The sequence below is a fragment of the Rhinoderma darwinii genome, chromosome 12 (assembly GCF_050947455.1).
Source record: "Rhinoderma darwinii isolate aRhiDar2 chromosome 12, aRhiDar2.hap1, whole genome shotgun sequence".
NCBI classification, from domain to species: domain Eukaryota; kingdom Metazoa; phylum Chordata; class Amphibia; order Anura; family Rhinodermatidae; genus Rhinoderma; species Rhinoderma darwinii.
Genome location: NC_134698.1, coordinates 79,007,809 through 79,032,354, shown reverse-complemented (window position 1 = coordinate 79,032,354; position 24,546 = coordinate 79,007,809). Strand labels below are relative to the sequence as shown.

The 24,546-nt window shown below is 45.8% G+C and overlaps 2 protein-coding genes across 3 annotated transcripts in view; one reads left to right on the top strand and one right to left on the bottom strand.

Annotated features, from left to right (window-relative positions):
* The first annotated feature begins 37 nt into the window (after positions 1–37).
* On the top strand, positions 38–15,761 carry MOK (MOK protein kinase). 2 transcript variants are annotated; one of them, XM_075844252.1, is made up of 12 exons: positions 38–284; positions 2,506–2,620; positions 5,552–5,641; positions 6,527–6,597; positions 9,829–9,907; positions 10,922–10,970; positions 11,174–11,352; positions 12,688–12,789; positions 13,425–13,598; positions 13,673–13,781; positions 15,129–15,323; positions 15,409–15,761. In XM_075844252.1, exons 1-12 carry the CDS (start codon positions 278–280, stop codon positions 15,493–15,495), a joined length of 1,257 nt encoding a protein of 418 aa, XP_075700367.1. In that variant the 5' UTR covers positions 38–277; the 3' UTR covers positions 15,496–15,761. The 2 variants fall into 2 exon arrangements, with proteins under 2 accessions (XP_075700367.1, XP_075700366.1); XM_075844251.1 differs by having other exon boundaries at positions 40–284; positions 15,126–15,323.
* A 1,264-nt stretch (positions 15,762–17,025) lies between these two features.
* WDR20 (WD repeat domain 20) overlaps positions 17,026–24,546 on the bottom strand; it is a 28,190-nt gene continuing 20,669 nt past the window's right edge. The window contains exon 4 of the mRNA XM_075844250.1: positions 17,026–18,250. Within this exon, the coding sequence (XP_075700365.1) occupies positions 18,197–18,250 (54 nt within the window). The 3' untranslated portion in view covers positions 17,026–18,196. The remainder of the gene's footprint in view (positions 18,251–24,546) is intronic.

The following is a 24,546-nucleotide window of genomic DNA, read 5'->3' as shown; positions in this document are numbered from 1 at the left end:
ACAGGTGGGCGGGGTGTCGACGTGATGACGTTGCTCGCAGCGACGCGCTGACGTTTCCTTGGAGCCTTAGTGACAGGCGGAGGCAGAGGCCGTGGTGTCAGGGTGCGGAGCAGGTGCGGTTGCCTAGGAGACGGCAGTACAACATGGCGCCCTGACGGCAGCGCGCTGCTCTCCTGGAGACCCAATGCCCTGAGTGAGAGAAGCGGGGGAGCGATGCCAGAGCCGGCCCCCGGCGGTCATTCATGTGTGAGAGACCGCTCTTTGTGACCGCAGCACCATGAATAGTAAGTGTCACATCCCGCAGGACACTGGGTCTGATAATATTATTATATAAATGTTATAAAATGTAAATTCTATATTTTATATTCACATAGTAGTTATCACTTTCCAATATATGTAATTACAAATTAAACAATGCGCCCGCACGCCATTGATGTGTTGTCCATAGCAACCTGATCACATGACCGATTCAGCCAATAGCTATCTAGCAAGTGCAAATAGAAACTGTGCCGTGTGACCAATCATACGGCAGTGACCAATCATACTGCAGTGACCAATCATACGCGTGACCAATCATACGCGTGACCAATCCTACAAATACGGCTGTGACCAATCATACTGCGGTGACCAATCGTACTGCGGTGACCAATCATACTGCAGTGACCAATCATACGTGTGACCAATCATACTGCAGTGACCAATCATACGTGTGACCAATCATACGTGTGACCAATCATACTGCAGTGACTAATCATACTGCAGTGACCAATCATACGTGTGACCAATCATACGTGTGACCAATCATACTGCAGTGACCAATCATACTGCAGTGACCAATCATAGGCGTGACCAATCATACTGCAGTGACCAATCATACGCGTGACCAATCATACTGCAGTGACCAATCATACGCGTGACCAATCATACGGCTGTGACCAATCATACGGCAGTGACCAATCATACGGCAGTGACCAATCATACTGCGGTGACCAATCATACTGCGGTGACGAATTATACGCGTGACCAATCATACTGCAGTGACCAATCATACTGCAGTGACCAATCATACGCGTGACCAATCCTACAAATACGGCTGTGACCAATCATACTGCGGTGACCAATCGTACTGCGGTGACCAATCATACTGCAGTGACCAATCATACGTGTGACCAATCATACTGCAGTGACCAATCATACGTGTGACCAATCATACGTGTGACCAATCATACGTGTGACCAATCATACTGCAGTGACTAATCATACTGCAGTGACTAATCATACTGCAGTGACCAATCATACTGCAGTGACCAATCATACGTGTGACCAATCATACGTGTGACCAATCATACTGCAGTGACCAATCATACTGCAGTGACCAATCATAGGCGTGACCAATCATACTGCAGTGACCAATCATACGCGTGACCAATCATACTGCAGTGACCAATCATACGCGTGACCAATCATACGGCAGTGACCAATCATACGGCTGTGACCAATCATACGGCAGTGACCAATCATACTGCGGTGACCAATCATACTGCGGTGACGAATTATACGCGTGACCAATCATACTGCAGTGACCAATCATACTGCAGTGACCAATCATACGTGTGACCAATCATACTGCAGTGACCAATCATAGGCGTGTCCAATCAAACTGCAGTGACCAATCATACGTGTGACCAATCATAGGCGTGTCCAATCATACTGCAGTGTCCAATCATACGCGTGACCAATCATACTGCAGTGACCAATCATACGTGTGACCAATCATACGTGTGACCAATCATACTGCAGTGACCAATCATACGCGTGTCCAATCATACGCGTGACCAATCATACGTGTGACCAATCATACTGCAGTGACCAATCATAGGTGTGACCAATCATACGTGTGACCAATCATACTGCAGTGACCAATAATAGGCGTGACCAATCATAGGTGTGACCAATCATACGCGTGACCAATCATACTGCACTGACCAATCATAGGCGTGTCCAATAAAACTGCAGTGACGAATCATACGTGTGACCAATCATACTGCAGTGACCAATCATACTGCAGTGTCCAATCATACTACAGTGACCAATCATACTGCGGTGACCAATCATACGTGTGACCAATCATACTGCAGTGACCAATCATACTACAGTGACCAATCATACTGCAGTGACCAATCATACTACAGTGACCAATCATACTGCGGTGACCAATCATACGTGTGACCAATCATACTGCAGTGACCAATCATACGTGTGACCAATCATACTGCAGTGACCAATCATACGTGTGACCAATCATACTACATACTGTATGATTTATTGCTATAGACCAGTGACCTGCAGCGGTTAAGAGACTACAAAACCCAGTATGCCCCGGCACCCTGCACTGTCATGGCATGCTGGGAGTTGTAGTTTCACAATAGTTGGAGAGCTGATCCCCTCTGTAAACAATGTTGTATATTTGTATTTTTTTACATTTACATTTTTTTTTAATTTCAGGATATAAAACAATTCACAAAATAGGGGAAGGGACGTTTTCCGAAGTTGTGAAGACGCAAAGTTTAAAAGACGGACATTACTACGCGTGCAAGAAGATGAAGCAGCTGTATAAAAGGTTCACGTTACTGTATATTAGGACCTTACAGATGCCGGATTATCAAATGTTCTGAATTATCAGACAGTCAGACTGACTTGTAAGGGTAGAAAACACCCCAAAATGTCTGCGGCTACCACTAAACACCGGAGAGGTCATAAGTGTTAGATGTTGGGGGTCTGACTGCCAGGACCCCCACTGAAGGATAGAACAGGAGGACGCAGTCCCCCCTCCCCCAAAACCCCAGGACACTAAATGGAGCGGCGGTCACGTTTGTGTTCTGCCGCTCTGTTTAAGCAGTGACGCAAACAGCCGAACGCAGCATAGCGATTTTGGGGGGTCCCAGCGGTCGCCTCCCCCTCACACCGTTTTTTTGGGGCTAATTTTATTTTACCAGAGAAGAGAACTAGTTAACTATCTAAGATTCTCACTATAGCATGAACAGAGATGTAGCAGAGCTGAACTTGTCATATAATACATAGCTATGACTGCAGGTTGGGATCACATCGCATCAATTCAATGGCAAATTCAGCTCTGCTGCATCGATACTTTTTATATATATATATATATATATATACTGAGGTTTCAGAGCAGTGGAAGCGGTTGGTTTATAGAACCTCTATTAAGTTTTGTTAGGTATTCGTCTTCGTAGTTCATTTATATTTTTTTTGCATCCTCCCACAATGTTTCATCGCAACTGTATATTAGCGTTTATCCTGAACTTCATGAATACAATGTCAGACTGCAGTGAACACTGACACTTAGAAGAGAGCAGCGGGCTGTAAGTCTATAGAAATATAATAGTTAGAAGTTCCTATAGGTCCTGTATTATGCCCCTCTATCATTTCTTGCTGCGACACGCTTGGCGGAAATATTCGCTGACATCATAAAGTTATTAATCTGTCACGGTACAACTATGATGTCATCGCCTCCCAGATAAATTCCATTGGTCATGATTCTTGTAGAATATAATTATTTCGGAGCCTCCGTGTCTACAGGCGGATTATCAGACAAAGCATTTTAGTGCATCGAATCTGACCCCATAACACAGAATTAGGCCCCATGTACAAGACTGTGCAGTATTTACGGACGGAAGGGCTGCGGAGTGTCACCCGCGTTTGCGGACCGTATTCACAGTCAGGCCTCGTGTACACGACCGTGTTTCCTCCGTGATATACGGACCATACGCCGGCCGCATTTCCCAGACCGAACACCGTTTAGGGAGTCGGACTCCTAGCATCATAGTTATATATGATGCTAGGTGTCCCTGCCTCCCCGCGGGAATACTGCCCCATACTGTAATCATGTTTTCAAGGTGTCCGTGGCCAATAGAAATGAAGGTGGCGGTACTTTATCCGCAATTACGGATCAGTAATTGCCGATGAAAACTACCTTACAGATCAGTGGTGTTCTCCATTGTGTCATACCTTACTGTGGCCTGCAGGTGGCAGTGTTTCCTGTTCATATGATGGAGGCCAATGACTAGTAAACAAGTGGTGTCGTATACACCTGCACTGTCCTGTGCACCTGACGCCGTGACACGGAGAGCGCAGACCGCAACGGGGGAGATTTAGTATCGTAATGACGCTAGATTTCTGGCATAATTGCATTAAAAGAATGGGATTCGCTGCGCCTCATTTAGAAGTTACACACGCTGATATCACTCACATGTCTCTATTTGACACCACCTTATGGCTTGCATGTAGGACATGGTGATCGTGCAGGTACAGGAGCTGTGCCATGTGATCAACAGCCGGAAATAGCCCGTGTGATTGACAGCTGGGCTCCTGCCGATCCCGACCGTTGAGCCCTTAGCTGCGATCACAGCCTCCGAGGAAAGGGGCTCCGCTCAGGGCTCATGCATATATGAATCTGTGTTGTAAGGGTAACACCCGCCTACTATAGGCCGACACCCTACCTCCAATTTTAAACAGAGGTCCGCAGAGTTTTGCTCTCGCAGATTCATAAACATGCGGTTTAAGGCCCCGTTCACACGTTCAGGATTGAACGAGGATCAGAATTCGCTAACATATCACCCAATATGTGTGAATAGGATTTTTCTAACGTTATTCACATACAGCGGAGAAGAAAATCTGCGATAATTCGCACACTACGAATACTTGCGGAAAAGCCGAGGTAATACTCAGCACAGAAAAGCCGAGGTATTCGCCCCATTCATCCAACCGCGTATCTGAGCCGTATGGAGGGGTTTTGTACAGTCCTCACTTAGGGAGCCACACAGAGAGCCTAGGGACCCGCTGTACAGGTTGGCGCACGTGGCATTGCTGTGTGCATGATTTCTTTATCTGACACTTGGTCATTACAGGTGTGATACTCCGACAGGTGAGAGGTGAACAGAATACAAAAACGTGATCGGAAGACGTAAACTTATATATATATATATATATATATATATACAGACAACGCTGCACGTTGGGGGGACACTAGAGGCGTATGGGTTTTATAACCTGTGCCAGGTGTAACTTTTAATACATACAATAAAAACACTCAGCTGAGCTCTTCTGCACCTTCGCTTCAGCGATCGCAGGGGCCTCAGCATTCGGACCCCCCACCGATCCAAACTTCTCATATGTCTCTAGGACATATCAAAAGTTTGTGACAGTGCAGATACTCTTTAAATGTTTTCTTCTCCATTCACATCCAAAGCTAAATGTACAATTATTTCCCCTTTCCAGAGAGCAGTGCATTGTGGGGGCTCAGATGACGATTACACAATCACATCTCCGCTGCTGGGTCACATACCTGACATTAGGGGGGGGGATAAACTGCTGTCTGTTTCCAAGGGCGACCAGGTGAAGGGGTGCAGTGGATCCATTTCCCCTTCTGACCCTTCATCGTCCCAAAGTCCCAGTTTGGACCCAGAATAGCGCTAGTCTTGTATGTTGGTGAACCCTGTGCTTGTCATATCTAATACAAATTGTTAATTTCTAGCGTGGAGCAGGTGAACAATGTGAGAGAGATCCAGGCGCTGCGAAGACTCAGCCCGCACCCCAATATCCTCATGCTGCATGAAGTGCTCTAGTAAGTATCCTAGTAAGTGACTACTCGTAAACGGGTCACGACTTCTACTGAGCGGCTGCTGATCCTCATCTAGAGGGTAGAATATAGTGTCATGTGGAATGTGTATATATATCTACCTCAGTTTTGTTACAATGTATCAGTGAAGGTGACAGCCGCCAGCCTGGAGTCCAAGACAGGAGAGACTTGTGCTGCTGTGTTGAGCGCCCAGAGAATACACTGATACATTGTAACAAACTCTAAGGTGCAGGACTAGGTGAGGACAGCCTCAACAAAGAATGATCTCCTTTCACTGACAGCAAGCAGAGACCTTGGAAATGGTGATGAATTTGAAACACAAATGTACACATTTATTAAGATCGGCGTTTTTACAAAATTTGGCAAATTTTGGACAGTCTGAAAGACAGAAGAAAAATCTACGCCTGAACAGGTGTAGAGTTGCATAAAAATTTGTGCCATTTTCTGGCTTTCTTCTTAGTAAATCTGTCTAAAACTTTGAGACCACACCCACTCCATTAAAACCACACCCACTTTCCACTGCACCTTTGATGCGGGATCCACCTCAGAAAATCACACCTATCTCCCGGACGGGGGTCACCCAAACCCGTCACGTCTGATGAGGCGGCTGCTGGCGGCCACATCCAGGTGGCGAAACATTGCTGAGGCGGCCGGCTTGTTCTGGAATCCTGTCCTGATCTTCACTGATTCTCCGCCTGGACGCAGATGGGGCGGGGGACTGGTCCCGTTCCGGAGATAGCTGGGAGTTTCGGAGGTAGAATCCACATCTATCACACAGCAATGGCGTTATTTACTGTACGGCCCCTTTAACGTCTCGCCGTTGATCCTCCGCTGCGATCGATCTTTATATGTACTTTTCAAATCTTGCAGCGACAGAAAATCCGGATGTCTCGCTCTGATCTGTGAACTGATGGATATGAACGTCTATGAGTTAATTAGAGGTAAGTGAAACATCAGCCATCGCGTCCTCGGAGGTTAGAGGAGGCTTGCAGGGATTTTTTGGGGGGATTTTTTTTGTGTAATTTTCCCTATTTACCTTATGCTACCATAAGTCAGACATATAAAATTCATAGAGGAGCAGGGGAAATGATCCACCGCTTATCACTGGGGGAGGGGGGGGTACTTATTCTAAGAAAGGGTTGTCTAGAGGGCTGGTGTCTGTTTTCTTCAGTCATTCTCAGAAGTGCGGCTATTCCCTTTCCCTTTTTAAAACTCTCAGAATGTAAATCTGGGTGCAGCCCGTTCTCTTATAGACTCAGCTGTTTGTGCTCCTGACTTCTCGTGATTTTGGAACAGGAAGTAGCTGTCTGACAACGACCACCGTTGGCCATATTAGTTCTCATGGGACTCATTTCTGTCACCCAGAGGTTAAATCCTCTGCTCGATTTGTGTGTGACACGTCATCTGATATCAGTGACCAAGTGTTTGTCTATCGGATATGTCAGAAACATCACCCTCATAACTTATAAGGTTGTCAATGAGTACAATGGAAAGATGACATGAGTCAGACAGGAAGTAGCTAGCTTCTCCTTCTATGAGGATTTCATTGGAAATCAATAGAGCTGACATCCAGAGACATAACTGCATGATAAGAAAGGTAAGACGTGGGATTCACAACAGACCAGAGATTTCAGACACGGAAATCAGCTATAAACGATGAGGGAACCCGCCAGCAAATGTTTGATTGCTGCTGCAGCGCCACCACAGGAGCAGTGAAACATTACACAGTTCTCATTGAATTTAATAGGCTGTCTGTATACTGGACGGACATGTCAGGTCCTGCAGAGACAGGTGGTCTGTGCATTACTAATAGATGAGGGTTGTCTATTAACCCTCCCCACCTCGCTGTTTACTTCTTACTGTTTTACACTAGATGGATTTTTTGGGTCCTGAGGAGGTTTCTAAACATTCACAGATATCCTGCAGGCCGGGAAAGGGGAAACTACAGGCTGCTGGAAGGAGCCACTTACCCCAACGTTTCATATATTTACATGTACCACTGCAAAACTTTTAACATCAGATACACTTTAGTTATATTGAAAATGGAATAGCCCTTTAAGAGATAGTCACGTAAATGGACAATCTGTAGGTCGGGCGTCTTCTTCATTGAGCTGAACCTCGGGTGTTTTCGCTCTTCCGCTTTCCTGATGACATTTATTTTCTCAGTTCTCTGCCAACTTCCTGGTGAATTGTCGATCACTTTGATTTTTAATATGGCTGCGGAGATTTCTCCAATGTTGTTGCTGTCGGGCAGCGGATTACAGTACGAGGGCGCCCGTTGTCGGGTACAATGCTCAGAAGCCACGTGCAGAGCTAAAGACTTTCATCGTATTATGTGCGATTCATTTGTTTACCGTATAGGTTGCGAGACAATGAACGGCGGGTCGTTACGCTTCTCTGCAAGTCATAAATGTTATTAGTCTGACCGCACAGAACCGCTACCGGCCACGGCGGATCACTGCACCCAGCCACGGCGGATCACTGCACACAAGCCACGGCGGATCACTGCACCCAGTCACGGCGAATCACTGCACCCAGCTACGGCGGATCACTGCACCCAGCCACGGCGGATCACTGCACCCAGCCACGGCGGATCACTGCACACAAGCCACGGCGGATCACTGCACCCAGCCACGACGGATCACGGCACCCAGCCACGGCGGATCACGGCACCCAGCCACGGCGGATCACGGCACCCAGCCACGGCGGATCACGGCACCCAGCCACGGCGGATCACGGCACCCAGCATTCACCTTACCATCTACAGTCACTATTCTCTCTATCCACCATACTGCAGCACCTCCCTTTCTGGTGGAAGACCTATTGTACTTTTCATCCTGAGCTTCCTGGTTTCTCTCCTATATAGTGTAATTCATGTTATCTACCCGTGTATATTTCTATTCTTGCAGCAAAGGGCCTGGCCAACTATCTAATGCCTATGGGTGCCCTGACCCTCCCCTGATAGCAGATGTTGTAGGAAAGGATTGCAACGTGACCGATCCTTTGTTCCGGCAGGAAATTAGCCGCTGCCAGAGGTGGCACATTGCGGCTTATTCCCCGCTCCCCATTGAAAACACATGCACGCTTGGCGGGGCATCCTGTATATGGGGGAGTCCGGAGGGAAAGCTATCAGCCGGGTAGTTATAGTTTATGCTGCCTGGAAACCACGTTCCTGTCCTGACCTGATGCTTAGTACAGCTGAGGGTTTGTTACAATTAGATCCAGTCTGGCTAATCCTCTGAGATTAGAAAGAAAGTCAGCTTGAATTTTTTTTTTTATATGAGATACAGCACCACTCTTGTCCATGGCCGTGCCTGGTATTGCCTCACTCACTTAAATTGGGCCCAGCTGCAATACCAGATCCAGCCTATGAAATGGAGTGGCGCTGTTTTCGGGGAGGGATACAGCTTTTCCACATGCAGCATCAAAAAGGCACTGTAATTCATGGAAAAGCTGCACAGCACTCTACTGTAATATGTAATTACACCCTAAGGTCCTGTTCACACAGAGTTTTTTTGCAGGCAGAAAACATCTGCCTCAGAATTCCTTCAGAATTCCTTCATTGGAGCTAATGCAACAACCGCAGGCAAAAGACGCAGCGAAAAACACTCCGCAGTTTTTTTATGCCTCCCATTGATTTTAAACGGGGGGTCAGAGGCGGAAACTGCTGCAAGAAAGGACATGCTGCTTTTTTTTCTGCGAGCAGCCAAAAGCCGCCCGGGAAAAATAACGCCTCTACCTCCCATGCGGCTGATTTTGGCAATTTTTTGGCGTCAACATCAGCGACCAAAAAAACCTCTGTGTGAACAGGGCCTAACAACCTGGACTCCAGGTAGATACATCTTACTTGGCTTGTAACAAACTTTTAGAAGAGGAGAGAGAGTTGTGCTGCTGACGTGTTTAGCTTACAGAGGACTGTCTAGAAAGGATACAATTGTATCAAATCCTCAGCTGTGAGAAGTATTAGGTCTGTACAGGTTTTAAAGAGTGTTCTCATTCACTGACAGCAAGCAGAGCTATTGAAAATGGTGAGGAACTGAAACACAAAGTTTATTAGAAAGTTTCAGAACTTTTTATTATACGTTGATTAAGCCACCGGAAACTGCTACTTAACCTTTAATTAGCTGGAAGTTTTTTTTTTTCATATTGTTCATTACCTTCTTTCCTCACAGAGAGAAGACAGCCCCTAGCGGAAAATAAAATCAGGAACTACATGTACCAGCTGTGTAAATCTCTGGAGCACATACACAGGTGGGTCGGCCGGGGCGCCGGAAGGGTTAATCTTCACGTGTCCTCACTGATAATCACGTTCCTCATTACATAACCTGAATTACCTGTTAACCCCGCGTCCTCTCACCCGCCTCAGGAGTCGCATACGATCACTATACAGTGCCTGCTGCATCTCAGAGACGTCATGACATCCTGTATAGCAGCCAGCTGTTGTAAAACTACAACTCCCATCATGCCTTGACAGCCGCAGGGTGAGAGATGTAGTTCCATAACAGCTGGAAAGCCACAGGTTGGAGACCACCGCGCTATAGCGTCATCACGGCCTGAGACCTCGAATACATTAATAGAGCAAGTGATAAGTAGACGTCCGCCTCGTCCTATTGCGCTGTTTCTTTATATCATTTTCTGGGAAAGGTGGGTGACAACGAATATGGCCACTGATCCATCTCACCCAGCTTTCCTAAGTCCTGAATGGCAAATCGGTTTAGTGATACATCTTCCTCTTTTGCTGCATTACAAAGGTTCGAAGCTCCATTTTTCTGATTTAGAGCTCCAAATCCCCTGCATACCTTCACACAACCATAGAGTTTAATGGCATGGACACCCCTCTGTTAGCAAGAACAGGCAGCGGCTGCAAAGATCGACTTTGTGCCCAGTGCAACCATGTATTTAAATGCCCCCCTCCATTTGAATTGCCACTGTGTAAAACGTAAGTTCCTCAGCATTAGCTACCCATCACTACAATGATAGCCGGGGGTTTCTGCTGCCAGACCTGCAGCGATCAGCTAATTTCCAGTGAATCATTTAGGAAAAAGGTTGTTCAGATGGGACAATTTGTCTACCTGCAGCCACCACTAGGGGGAGCTCACTGCATATGGATGTATACAGCTCCCACTGAACTCAATAAGCTCTTATGCTCCCCCTAGTGGAGACTAAAATTATAAACTGTTGTGATCTGCAGGGTATTTGTTAGACTAGAGCTGCCGTCATTCTCTGTATATTAAGTCTTCATTTATTTCTTTTGAATTGGAACAGAAATGGCATTTTTCACCGTGATGTAAAACCAGAGAACATCCTAATAAAGGTGAGACACTGTAATCTATAATATATGTATAATGCATAGCGTCCGTATCGTGTCACAGTGTTCGGATGACTGTAAGGAGCTGAATTTGCAGCACTGGTTAGAGCTCCCCTTTAATCCATTGTGAAGATGGTAGAGAATGGCAATGGCTGATTTTTTTATTTTTTATTTTTTTGCTGAATGACTTCTCACTTGTGTCGTTTTAGCAAGACGTCCTAAAGCTCGCAGACTTTGGCTCGTGTCGTAGTGTTTTCTCCAAGCAGCCGTACACGGAGTATATCTCCACCCGCTGGTATCGAGCCCCAGAATGCCTCCTGACTGACGGATACTACACCTACAAAATGGACATGTGGAGCGCCGGCTGTGTGTTCTATGAAATCTGCAGGTGAGGCTGAACATCAAGACTTGAGGACCCTATAGGATTATACGTTATGATGCTGACTCAGGGCGGCCTGGCAGGGAACCAGAACAAACTGGGATCGGTAAAGTTCCCAGCAGTCACACTTTATGGCATATCCAGTGGCTGTTTCTATGGGGAGAGGGGGACAAGCTGCCGCCAGAAACACTTGGCAGTGGCTTATCTTCCGCACTAATAAAGGATCCGTCATGTTGAACTCCAACCTGCCCTATCATTCTTTCCCCCGACATCTGCAGTTGGGGGTGGGTTGGGACACATATTAGTCGGCGGGTGCAGCTTTTTATTTCTGCGATTTGTCAAGTGATTTATTTCTACTTGACAAAAAAACGTGCACGCACCCTAAGAATCCGCAGCTCCGGCAGACCGGCTCCGTTCATTCATTTGAATGGTTACATGTAATACTACATTTCTCCTGTAGATCCCAAGGAATCGGCTGATCGCCGGGTCGGCCTAGTTTCGTAAAGGGTTTGTTGAGATGAGACATCCCCTTTCAGGGAGCATTTAGATTAGACGTTTTTGGTCACGCTTAAAAAAATCACGGCAAAAACTAGTGCGGTTTTACCGTGAATTGCATTGTGGTTTTTAAACTGCGGTTGTTACAGATTTCGATTACAAGTTTCACCTGTAAAAACAACGCAGGAAAAAAGAACAGAAACAGCGACAAATCGTGGTAAAACTGCGTGGTTTTGCTGTGATTTTGCACGCGTTTTTACCATTCAACCAGAAACGTCTCATCTATACGCACCCTTGTGGTAATGTCCGTTATTTGGCGGGTGAAGAATCCTAAATCTATCAGTATAACAAGACATGGCGTGTGTCCCCGGAGGAGTAAGCTTAGGGGGGGGTCACTGACACCTGTCACATGTTGGAGCAATTGTCTTCAACCCGTAGCTCTTCAGATGTTGTGAAACTACAACACCCAGCATGTCGCTGTCAGGGCATGCTTGGAGTTGTAGTCTTACAACGGCTGGAGTGCTACAGCTTGGAGATCACAGAGGGAATGTGATCGTTGGCATCGGTTCGATAGCTGGTCATAGTTCCTGCCCTTCCTTGTTAGCCCTGGCAGAGCGTAACTCACAAAAGTGCTTACTCCCGGGGCTCTTTAACCAGCGCCGGCCTTTGTACAGACAGCTCATGCCAGCGCAGCGTATCAGCCCCGGCATCAGCATTCCCATTTGTCTGTGTCAACAGAAATGCTCTCCCTGCAGAGAACTGTGAACACGAGCGTGACCACATTCCCCGTAACAATAACTCCATAAATGGCAGCTGCTCGCCGCTCTTACTCGGCTTTTTTTTTTTCAGCCTCCGTCCTCTCTTCCCCGGCTTGAATGAACTAGACCAGATATCCAAAATCCACGAGGTCCTGGGCACCCCGGCCTCGGCCGTGCTGCGGAAGCTTAAACAGTAAGAGACTTTTAGTGACTTCTCACATCATTTCCATTCACACATTCAATGCTTTTATTTCTATTCGGCAAATCACTTCCTTCAGATGGTTTTATAGCAGCCAAGCAGTGGGGTAAGTCCCTGCTCTTGCCCTTTAAACCCATCAGAAGACTCCAAGTTGGCGTTTTAATTCCCAAGGCTTCCCCCGCCTCATTATACCATGAGAGAATCCCATACTAGAGGTAGGATATGCCCTATTAGGACGTAAGGGTATTATAAAAGGGAACCCCTACTTGCCTGAGCAGAGATCTGCTACAAAGAATCGAGGACTAAATGGGGGAGGGGGTGATCATATATTATACAGTAGCCATTCACTTGTGTGGGCAACGTTTAATACTACATGGCCAATGCAAAAATCGTGTGTCCATTTCAAACCCTAAAATACTTCTTATGCAGTCAGTGAATATAAACCATTTTGGGACAGACCGGTTGCTAGCGGCCCACTGCCTGACAGGTGTCTCCATAGCAACCAGACTGGCAGACAGGACTCCGCTGGCCCGCTCAAAAGCTGAATTGGCTGACAGCAGTGACGCCATTTTATTCGCCTTCTAGTTTACAGTAATGCATTACTTACAGGACTTTTTCTTCTTATACAGGTCAAGGGCTATGAATTTTGATTTCCCACCTCAGAAGGGGAGCGGGATCAGACAGCTGTTACCTGGCGTCTCACCTGAGAGCGTGTCTCTGATGTCCGCTATGCTGGAATACGACCCCGACCACAGACACAGCGCCGGTAAAGCCCTCCAGCATTCCTATTTTGAGGAGCCCAGGTAGCGTCTCGCGTGTTAGTCTGTCCTTCTCTTTTGGTACCCGCCGCTGCGTCTAATACTCCTCCGTATTACAGGACACTAGAGAAGCATTCACTACCTCGTAAGATCGGACTGACCGACAAGTCAAACACTGCAGCCTCAATGAATTATTTGATGCGGATCGCGGGACAAGGGAGAAGGCAGGTAAATTTTACCTCTATTTCTTAAGGTAATGATCGCCAGTAGCCAATTTAATGGGGTTTTCTATAAATAAAGCATTTGTTGAATGTCGACCATTTTTTTATTTGTAATGTAAATAGGTCCAAAATTCTGCGCTAATTTATTCATCTTTAGTCTCCGTTTTTCCAGATACAAAGCTCTAGATCTCCTGCACAGGGTTTATCCCATCTTAGATATTTATAAACCATAAATGTCTGATAGGTGGGACCCGCCTCTGTCTCCCCAACAAGGGTCCCACAACCCCCGCCACATCCAGGCCGAGAATGGCTGGACATGACAGAAATAGCTGAGCTTGCTGTTCCTATAACTCCCATAGAGGCGAATCGAGAAAACCGCCATCTCTCATTCTCTGCCATTCTTTTCATCACCAGGTAATGAGGTCAGGGTTCCCCCCTAAACTGGAGATAGGTGCAAAGCTGAGACCCGCAGTTATTAAACATTTATGGGAATAACCCCTTCAGATCTAGGTTTGCTTTCAATAAATGGACACATTCTGACAGCAAGCAGAGATCTTTAGGGTAGGGACACAAACCGCTTAAAAACACTGCAGATTTTCCGCAACCTCTTTCATCGCGGGAAATTCACAGCGTATTACAGAAGCAGCTGAATGGATGAGATTTGAACAAATATCACACACACAGCGGAAAAAAATCCGCACAGAAACCGTTCATACGTTGACCAGCGGTACGGTTTATTAATCCGCAGCATGTTAATTTATGCTTCGGAATCGCTGCTCTTCTATTGCGCGCTGTCTCCATTGAATTCAATTGGAGATAAAACCCGAAAAACAAATAGGCAAATGTTTCGATTTTTGCGGCAGAAAAGCTGTGTTACCGCCGCAAAAATTGCAATTCAGAAAAAAAAAGAGGCTATTTTTGCTTGAAAAACAAAAAAAGTTTATACTTACCCCAGGCCGTCGTCATAGCGACTTTATTCTCCGCTGAGCGCAGCCCGGCCTCTTGGGATGATGGTTCATCCCATGTGACCGCTGCAGCCAATCACAGAGTGCAACATCACATGGCCTGTAACATCATCCAGGGAGGCTGGACTACACACAGAGAAGAGGGAGGGGGTAAACATAGGCAGGTTTTTTTTTTTCAAGTGCTGCTTTCCACTGTGGAAATTCCGTCCGAAAAACCGCATCACAAAGTGGTGTGATTTTTTGGACAGAAGGTGCTGCAGGTTCCAGGTCGTGGTTTTATGCAGCGTATTCGACCCGTGGGAACCCCGGCCTTCAAACATTCCAGAGCACGTAGTTGGACTGAAACTGCTGTTAATATTTGGAAATCTAACTTTTTTTTATTGCAGCAGGCCATGAAGCCAATGCCAGAACTTGCTTTCCATCATCATGGACCAACCTTTCCGACGGAGCTGCCAAAACTAAACGTCCCGGGGGTATCGAAGACTGTGCCCTTCTCCACCCTTAAATTTCAATCCGTGTTCCCTACTCCTGGAAATTTAGGAAAACTTCCCATAATCCCAAGCGTGAAGTACATAGACACCAAGGTAAAGTCAATGGCTTCTGTTTTTGATTGTAGAATCGGTCAGAATATCGGGGGGGGCTGTAATCTTCTATATTATGTCTTAACAGTTTGACATCCACCAGCATGGGAAGTCGATGATGAAGCCATATCACTTACCTTCCCTGGAGAGAAAAGGAGGAGGAGGAGGGTTCTGACCTCAGACTGTTAATGCGTACTGTGCCTTTAAACGAGAAGAAACACAAAGCGGTCGCCTCACCAGCCAAAAATAATCAATCCCTGTTATCAGAACCCGCCCCACCCCCGCTCTGGGATTCATTTACTCCACCTCTAAAATTCAACTCAATTTGCACTTTACAAACAAACGTAAATTGTAATTCTCCGATCTTTTCCGTCCTCGATTGTGATGTTAATAATGCCGTCATTTTTTTAATGTTTTATAATAAATCTGAACATTACGGTGGCCAGGACTGTAGTTATTGATCAGGGGAGAAAAAAAATGTAAGAACTCAATTTATAATCTTTCACACCTATCGATATTTATTACGGCGCAGCACTGGTTCCATCGGGCTCTATATTTATAGCCCCCCTAGATGTAATGCTTTTTAAGGGTATGTTCACACGCACTGTTTTCGGGCGTTTTACGCCTCGAATTACGCCTGGAAAAAACGGCTCCATTAGGCCTACAAACATCTGCCCGTTGCTTTCAATGGGTTTTACGATGTTCTGTTCCCACGAGGTGTCATTTTACGCGTTGCTGTCAAAAGACGGCGCGTAAAAAGACACCCGCGAAAAAGAAGTGCAGGTCACTTCTTGGGACGTTTTTGGAGGTGTTTTTCATTGACTCGATTCAAAAACAGCTCCAATAACGGCCGTAAAATACGCAGCGAAAAACGCGAGTTGCAGCTCCGTATTTTCAGACGTTTTTGGTCACTGCGTGTGAACACACCCTTATGCCTCTGTACATACAGTCCAATGGAACATGCCAGAAATTAGCCCCCCCCCCCCCCCCCATACAAAAAAAAACAGTCTTCTGTATATGAAGGTACAGTAGAGGTCTGATCTATGGAAGTCCTATTACAGCTGCGTACAAAGTGGAGCTGTAATACAGCCGTAGGCATGATCCCTATGGCGACATACACACGATTGCAGTTTTGTGGCCATACACTATCCGCAATTGCGGATAGTGTAAAATGCATGATTTCCTATAGGCCAATGCACACGACCATTGTTTCCACGGTCCGTGCATTGCCTGGACAGTAAAAATAATAGGACACGTCAATATACAGTCCGCATTTGCGGTCTGGACTCATAGGAATCAATGCACGTCCTTGCAATCACGGACCACGGAGTCATCTGTTCAGGATCCTCATCTCTTGGTCAGAGTGGAGAGCGGTTACATAGAGTGTCTCTCCCTCTGGAGAACCCGTCCTGTCCTGGAATACACAGACAACACATTGATATGAATGGACACTGTGTAATGCTTCATATCCCCTGTGGTGGCGCTGCAGAGAAACTGAACACTTACCGCCAGGTATACCCACAGATTAGAGCTGATCGCTGGGGGTCCCAGCAGGCAGATATTTTGTGATCAGCTTACTGTCAAGGGACCCCTCTAACAAGTAGTTAGAAAGCGGAGAACCCCTTTACTAGAGAGATCCTGAACCAAAAAAAAAAAAAGCCAACTAAAAATTCTAAATCCTTAGGTTGTGAATATGAAACTTTATTACTTTAGACGAATTAACACAAGTCAGAGAACGGTCCTATTTTGTTTTCACAGCAGATATAAATGACGTGGTAAGGACGGTCGCCGCCAGGAAACCTTCTAGAGACGGCCGCGCGTCTTGCACCTTTATTAGAGCTCGGAACAGAGTGGAATATCATCCGACCAATAAAACAGACGGCATATGCAAAAACTTTTAATATTAATATGTATCTTTTAATTAGAAATCACTATTTTCATATAATGAAAATGACTAGTGTAATGATCAAAACCCCCGCAGCCCACCACTCAATGACATGATTTATACATATAATACAGAGGCATTAGAAACCACAATATTAAAATAAATGTTTAAAATCGATACAAAGAATATTTATCTTCACAACTTTCCTTTTTCTCCTGGGAATTTTTTTTTTTTTTTTTTTTTTAATATTACACCCAAATAAAGTTCTCAACTCTCATTTAACTATTTTTAAGTGCATTTTTTTTTTTTTAAATAATAAAAAAAAAAATATATATAATTTAATAAACTAAAAATTGCAGCTTCCATCTTCCTGAAAAATGACATCTCAAGTCACCGGAGATCATGACTCGGCTTTCGTATCAAGTGCATTCCAGACGCTCATCTAAACCATAGGCGGTTATTTAATATAGAAAATAAAAATCAGTGCAATACACACAATGGTGAATTTTTTTTAATAACCATCTAATAATTAAAAAAAAAAAAAAATAATTACTGGGGGTTTTCAATAAGCAGACTTTATTTTACATTATATTTATATAAAGATTAAATGACATTAAAGTTGAAAAGTATAAAAGCAAAAGAGGAATGAATGGACTATTTAATTCCACTGTAACGGCTAAGGACGTTGTGTTTGAGATCTTTCTATATACATATATAGGTGTATATATATATATATATATATATATATATATTTCTTGGGTGAGTAGTCATGAGGACTGAAGACCAAGCTGAAAGAAATTCTCCGCCCAGTATATCCTGTCATTTTTTTTTTTTTTCCTGTATATTTTTCTTATTTCTTTTTTAATACAAATCCATATAGACATTGTGCCCACGTTCTACTCTGACGCTCTGCGGCTGGCGAGCAGCTCCCGGTTCCTCTGGCTTTACGTCTGCTCCTGTAGTGTATGTCTCGCTAGCGGTAGTGTCATGGCTATACTACTGTTCCACTCGGAGAATTCGCTTGGTTTTGGGATGATAGTAAACCCTGTGGACAAAGCATTTTTTGAATTAATCATGAACAAAAGAAAAAAATTTTTTTTTTTAAACCCAGTAGCATTCAACCTTATATTAAAATTTTGCAAAAAAAAAAAAAAAAAATTTGTATTAAATTAAATCCATAAACGTCCTTCAGGCTCTGTTCAAACAGTTATGTGCTCTGTTCGGGGGTCTGCAGTTCTGTCAGAACTAGACCCCACTGATTTAATGGGGTCCATTGGCAACCAGGACTCAAGCGTGAACGGAGCCTTGGGCTGGGTTCACACCTGCGTTCGGCTTCCTGTTCTGCTTAGAGGAGCAGCGGTTCCATAGCATGGACACCAGCGTGGCCGACAGAACCCATTGACTTTAATGGGTACCGTCGGGGTGTTCATGGCTTTACCAGAAACAATAACACAGCATGCGGAGCGAGTGTTTCTGGTACTTTCGGACAGATCTGCGACTGAGGCTCCTAACAGCCTCCAGCACAGATGTGAACAAGGCCTTAAAGGGGTTGTCCATGAACGGACAACTGATAACCTATCCACAGAATAGGGCATCAGTATATGGTCGGTGGGTGTCGCCACCCGGACCCTGCACCGATCAGCTGCCTCCAGGCACCGGACGTCCATGCCGGAATCAGATGGCTCCAGTCGTGGAATAGCAGCCGAGCGGCAGTACGGCAGTGTTCAAGTGAATAGGGGAAGCGCTACAGTTCTGCAGCACGGCCCCTATGCAGTGGTTGGAGCCGTGCGCTTTCAGCTCCGCATAACCTGCGCACAACATCTAGTGCCCGGAGACAGAGCAGCTGATCGGTGCAGGTGTCACACCCCCACTGATCATATACTGATGACCTATCCTGTGGATAGGTCGTCAGTTGTCCATGCATGGACAACCCCTTTAACAGCATTTTTTTTATTTTTAAAGAGAAAATTTGAATTCGACACAAAACCGGAAACCAAAATCATAAAAAACTGCTGCTAAACGGAGTACAAAACTATGGTGTGAACAGAGCAGAACCTACTACAAACATTCTGTGATCCTTTACATTTAGTGTCTGTTCACACGCAGATTTGTTGCAAAAATTTCTGCGTCTGAAAAATCCATACACGTGAAACGGGGTTGTTTCTGCAGCAGGTGCGTTCCCATAAACCCCATGGGACAGTGGCAGCAATTTCTACAACAAATCCACCACCCTAAGGGCATGTTCATACTGGTCAGATTTGCTGCGGGAAAACTCTACAGCAAACAGAGAACAGATTTTGCAAGATATTCCGGCAGAAAATCTGCACTAAAAAGTGTTCGATTTGGTGCAGATTTTTAACTGGATTTGCAGCTGTAAATAACGAGGATGGTTAAAACAAGACAAAAAAAACTATACTCCCCTCCCCTGGGACTCCTGCAGCGGCACTTCCCTGCTCCCCGGGTAGGTCACATGGGACAAAACACCTCAGGAAGCAGAGACAAGCCCGGGGTCAGGGACGGTTCGCCACACGGGTGCCGGAGGAGGAGAGTATTTTGGTTTCTCTTCTAGTTGCTTTTTGCCGCAGACTTTTATTTGCTCACTGGATTCAACAGGGAAAATCTGCAACAGATACGGGACCATTTTCTGCAGCATAAATGGAAATCCTGAATTTAAAAATCTGCCCCGTGGGTCAATCTCTGGACTGAAATATTCCGCAGAGGGTTGGAGATTGGTTACATTTCCTCCACTTGCTGCTACTGTAAATCAGCTGTTGCAAATTTCCCACCCGCAAATCTGGAGAGAAAATCTGCAACAATTACGCTACATGTGAACATTTCCTACGGCTGGATTCACACACAGCGTATTCGTTGCAGATTTTTTTTTTTTTAACCAAATCCAGAAGTGGTTTCAAAAGTAATGGTAAAATATAAAAGGGAAACCACTTCTTACTTCTCCTTCCTTCTGGATCCACTTCTGGTTTTAGCCCAAAAATCTGCAACAAATACACGATGTTTGAATCCAGCCCAACAGGTCTTATAACATCATGCGACGGTTGCAAATCTAGATTATATTCTATGTAGAACTGTAAATAATTCATCTCCAGATCGAAATAAGATAAAGAAAACAAGTTGTCAGACCGTCGGTTTCATTTCCTGCAGCGTTGATGGGCGGTACATCCATGTGACCGCCGCAGCCAATCACTGGTTTCAGCAGTGGTCACGTGGATGTGCAGCAGCGACAGAGGGGGATGTAAATGCTCGGTAATTCTTGTGGCTTTTTTTTTTATTGGCTTGTTTAAACAGTTTTCAAATTGACATTAAAAATGTGATTTACTTTTTTGCGATGCAGCTTCTATGTATTCACTACGCGTAGAAGCTGCAGAATGCCGCTGTAAGCCGAATCAGTCCGTGAGCTGAACCGACATCTCAGCGGACAGCGGATCCTGTGTGTATCGAACACCCAATATAACCCTCGCTTCTATAATATTATACCGATCACATCAACGGACTAATTCGGCTTAGAGCGGCGTTGTGCAGCTTGTATGTATAGTGGATACATAGAAGCTGCATCGCAAAAATGAAATTACATTGTCAATTTGAAAAATAAAAAAAAGCTACAAAAAAGTTTGCACGGCCTGTAACAGGCATCTATATTTATTTATAACATTTCCTGCAGCCTATTTCGTTACAGCGTGTCACCATTCACATCTAGTGCTGCATTCAAAACTCTGCCGGATATTGCTTAGTACCAGGAGGTGTCACTTGAAGCTGCTGCTGCTGCTGCTGCAAAAAGCTGGAAGAATCTGAATGGGAACACAGCGCGTTGGCACCAGGCCTGGCATAATTTACCAATCATGCAGCAACCTAGTCCTGCACATCCAGCGGATCACCAGAGCGATGGACACTCAATGGGTTTCATGCAGCGCTTTAGTTTTGACGTCACAGAACAATTGTCCCTTGGAATATCGGCAGATCCCAAAATACGGTAGTATAGGGGGGAGGGGCAATCAAAAAGACACCCCCCACCCCAAAGTAAATCATCGATGTATTAAGGATTCTGCTGCTCCTCTACATTAGTTGCTATTCATCCTCCTCCATTATCCCGTTCACAAGTTTTGCTTGCATAAACGGTTGCGATTCCTCTACTCATGACACGGGAGCACAATTGTAAAGACGGTTCATATTCTCCTCTGTCAATAAGCCAGATCCTCAGGTTAACAGCGATAGATTAGTTATCTGGTCGAGGTCCTCGGCTGCACATGTCCCGAAAGAGAAAATCATATTCTTTCCTCCAGCGCTGACGCTCTGGCGGTCCTCCCAAGGTTTGTTTACCTGTGGGCAGCATGGAACTGCTGCAGCCAATCAGAAGGCTCAGCGGTCATGTGATGTATTCCTGGCATGAATGTTCAGCGATGGGCACCATGATGCCAGGATTAGTCACCGCCAAGTCCTCTGACTGGCCGCGGCGGTCACATGCTGCTCGCATGTAAACAGACCCTGGTAGGCCTGCGGAGCGTCAGTGCTCGATCGCCGGGGGAGACGGGGAGCACCAATACTTTCTTTTTTTATATTTCAGGACATTTGCAGCAGTTTGCAAAAAAATTTTTAATTGGATAACTCCTTAAATGAAAGTGGATCTGCCAGGTCTCGGTCCTATGCTGCCCTCAGAGGGGACGCAGAGGTCGGGGATATATAGGTTTAGGATTTAAGTCAGTATTTCCACGTAAAAAAAAAGCTGTTTAATTGTTGCCAGATCTCAAAGAGAAAGCCTGCGAGTCCTGCTCCCCCCCCCCCCCCACTAATAGACAAAGCAGGACTCACAGGCTCTCTAGGAGAACCGGCAAAAGTTAAACGTTTTACATGAAAATAGTTAATAAAATCCTAGAAAAACTACATAACCCTGAGATCAGCCTCTCCCCTCTTCTATTCTGCCCACAAATAGGAGACCTGACCGATCCACTTTTAAAGAAGTTTCCATTCAAGCACCTGACATTTCTCAAGAAACTGCGCCACGCGTGAACATTGGCCGCGCCTGGTATTGCAGCTCAGTCATGTGAAGACAACCCCTTTAACATTTTCTGCCGCCTTAAAGACCCGAGAGCTACAGGAAAATGTGGCAGGAGGTTAAGTAGAACTTGGGGAGACCCTTACAAGAAATATGAAACGAAAAACATTTCTGTACCCCCAAAGTTAATCCCCCCCCAGCACTTTAAAGTTCAATGTTAGCTAATTTTTTAAGTATTGGTCTCCAGTCTGCAACTCTCCAGTTGTTGCTAAACAACAACTCCCAGCATGCTCAAAGTCTGCGGCGGTCAGTGCATCCTGAGAGTTGTAGTTGCGCAGCAGCTGGAGAGTTACAGGTTAGAGATCACGGTTGTAAAGTATAAAGGACATCTCCAGCCATCACACCTTTACATGGAGGGGAGACTTACCGTAACCCCCAATGATGATGGGTTGGAGGTTTATAAATGTCTAGATTTAGGGTTCTATAGGTCGCTCACAACTGCAAAGGAGGGGGACACAGCAACCAGGAAGTAGTCACATGGTCCATCACATGATCACTCTCAGCCAGTCTGCAGTTCTGAAGAGCATCATGTGACATGGAGTCACGGACTGCATCACTGGCTGAGAAGGATCAGGTGACACCATGGGGCTCTGCAGAACCAGGAAGTGCTTTATTTTCCGGTTTAGCATTTTCGGGGCATCCTGGGAGGGGATATAAAATTGCACTCAGTAGAAGAGCTGTATTAGGGCGGGTTCACACATGGCGGAATTGCACTTAAATTCCGCTGCGGACACTCCGCAGCGTTAATCCGCAGCGGAGCCGTTTCTACATTGACTTTCACTTTAATTTCGCAGTGTTCGTTTACACGATGCGTACAATTCCGCTGCGGAGCATAGGCTGCGGAGCGGAATTTGGTGTCCGCAGCATGCTCTGTCTGTTGCGGAGCAGTGGCGGACTCATGGCGGAATTTCTCCATTGACTTCAATGGAGATTCAAAGTTCCGCAATGAAGTCCGCAGCTGTCATGCACATGTCATGTGTGCTGCGGATGCGTCTTGCTTTTTTTACTTGACATTTCTTCATTCTGGCTGGACCTATGTATTTCTAGGTCTACAGCCAGACTGAGGAAGTCAATGGGGCTCCCGTAATGACGGGAGCGTTGCTAGGAGACGTCAGTAAATAGTCACTGTCCAGGGTGCTGAAAGAGTTAAGCGATCGGCAGTAACTGTTTCTGCACCCGGGACAGTGACTACCGATCCCAATATACATGTATCTGTAAAAAAAAATGAAGTTCGTACTTACCGAGAACTCCCTGTTTCTGTCTCCAGTCCGGCCTCCCAGGATGACGTTTCAGAGTAAGTGACGGCTGCAGCCAATCACAGGCCAAGCACAGGCTGCAGCGGTCACATGGACTGGCGCGTCATCCAGGGAGGTCGGGCTGGATGCCGAAGGAGGGACGCGTCATAAAGACAACGGGCGGTAAGTATGAATTTCTTTTACTTTCACTAGGGAAAGTGCTGTCCCTTCTCTCTATCCTGCACTGATAGGGAGAAGGGAAGCACTTTTCCCGCAGTCCGCAGCAGCTAGTCCGCATCAATTTTCTGCACATTTTGTGCAGATCCGCAGCCGTAATCCGCAACCCGGATTAGGTGCGGCATTGATGCGGACAGTTGCGGAGGAATTCCGCCATGTGTGGTCATGCCCTTAGGGGGGAGTCTCACAGATTGTAGACACCAGGTCCGTCAAATGTCCCTCTAAACATAAAAATGGAGGTGCAACTGTTACCACCAATACACTTAAAAGGGTTCAGGAAGCTGAGATCGAATGTGCTGTATACAGGGTCTCCTCACCTGGTGACTTAAGTTGCAGAGTCAGCTAACGAAAAAAAAGTACCGCAACAGGGAAATCTGCTGCAACAGCACAAGGACCATGCATACAGCAGCCCGGACCTCAGCTTCCTAACCCCTGTGGGCTATGTTGTACTCCAGTCACGTATATTTCGCCACCTATTTGACGTTCTTAACTTTACCTGATTAGCCCGCACTAGCCAGTCCTGTAAGAGCAGATAATGACTTCTACACATATATTGCGGTCTTCAATTAAAAGGAACCCTCCAAGCAAAACATCTAGTCTCCACTCTACCTCAGTCGGTGTTCACACACCTTTTATTTTTTTGGCCGCAAACCACACAATGGTGCAGATTTCCTGTGCTTCGTGGCCAAAAAAAAACCTCAAACACGACAGGTGAACATACCCTAATGCAGTTGGCTCAGGAGGCGGAGCATGACACCAGAGAATCAGGGTGTCATGCTCCACCCCCTCAGGCCCTGCACTAGG

What these genes read in the sequence shown, in the direction of transcription:
- MOK (XM_075844251.1), top strand. An exon ending in ATGAAGCAGCTGTATAAAAG is followed by an intron (nt 2,621 to 5,551) that starts GTTCACGTTACT and finishes GTTAATTTCTAG; the next exon opens with CGTGGAGCAGGTGAACAATG. An exon ending in GTGCTGCGGAAGCTTAAACA is followed by an intron (nt 12,790 to 13,424) that starts GTAAGAGACTTT and finishes CTTCTTATACAG; the next exon opens with GTCAAGGGCTATGAATTTTG.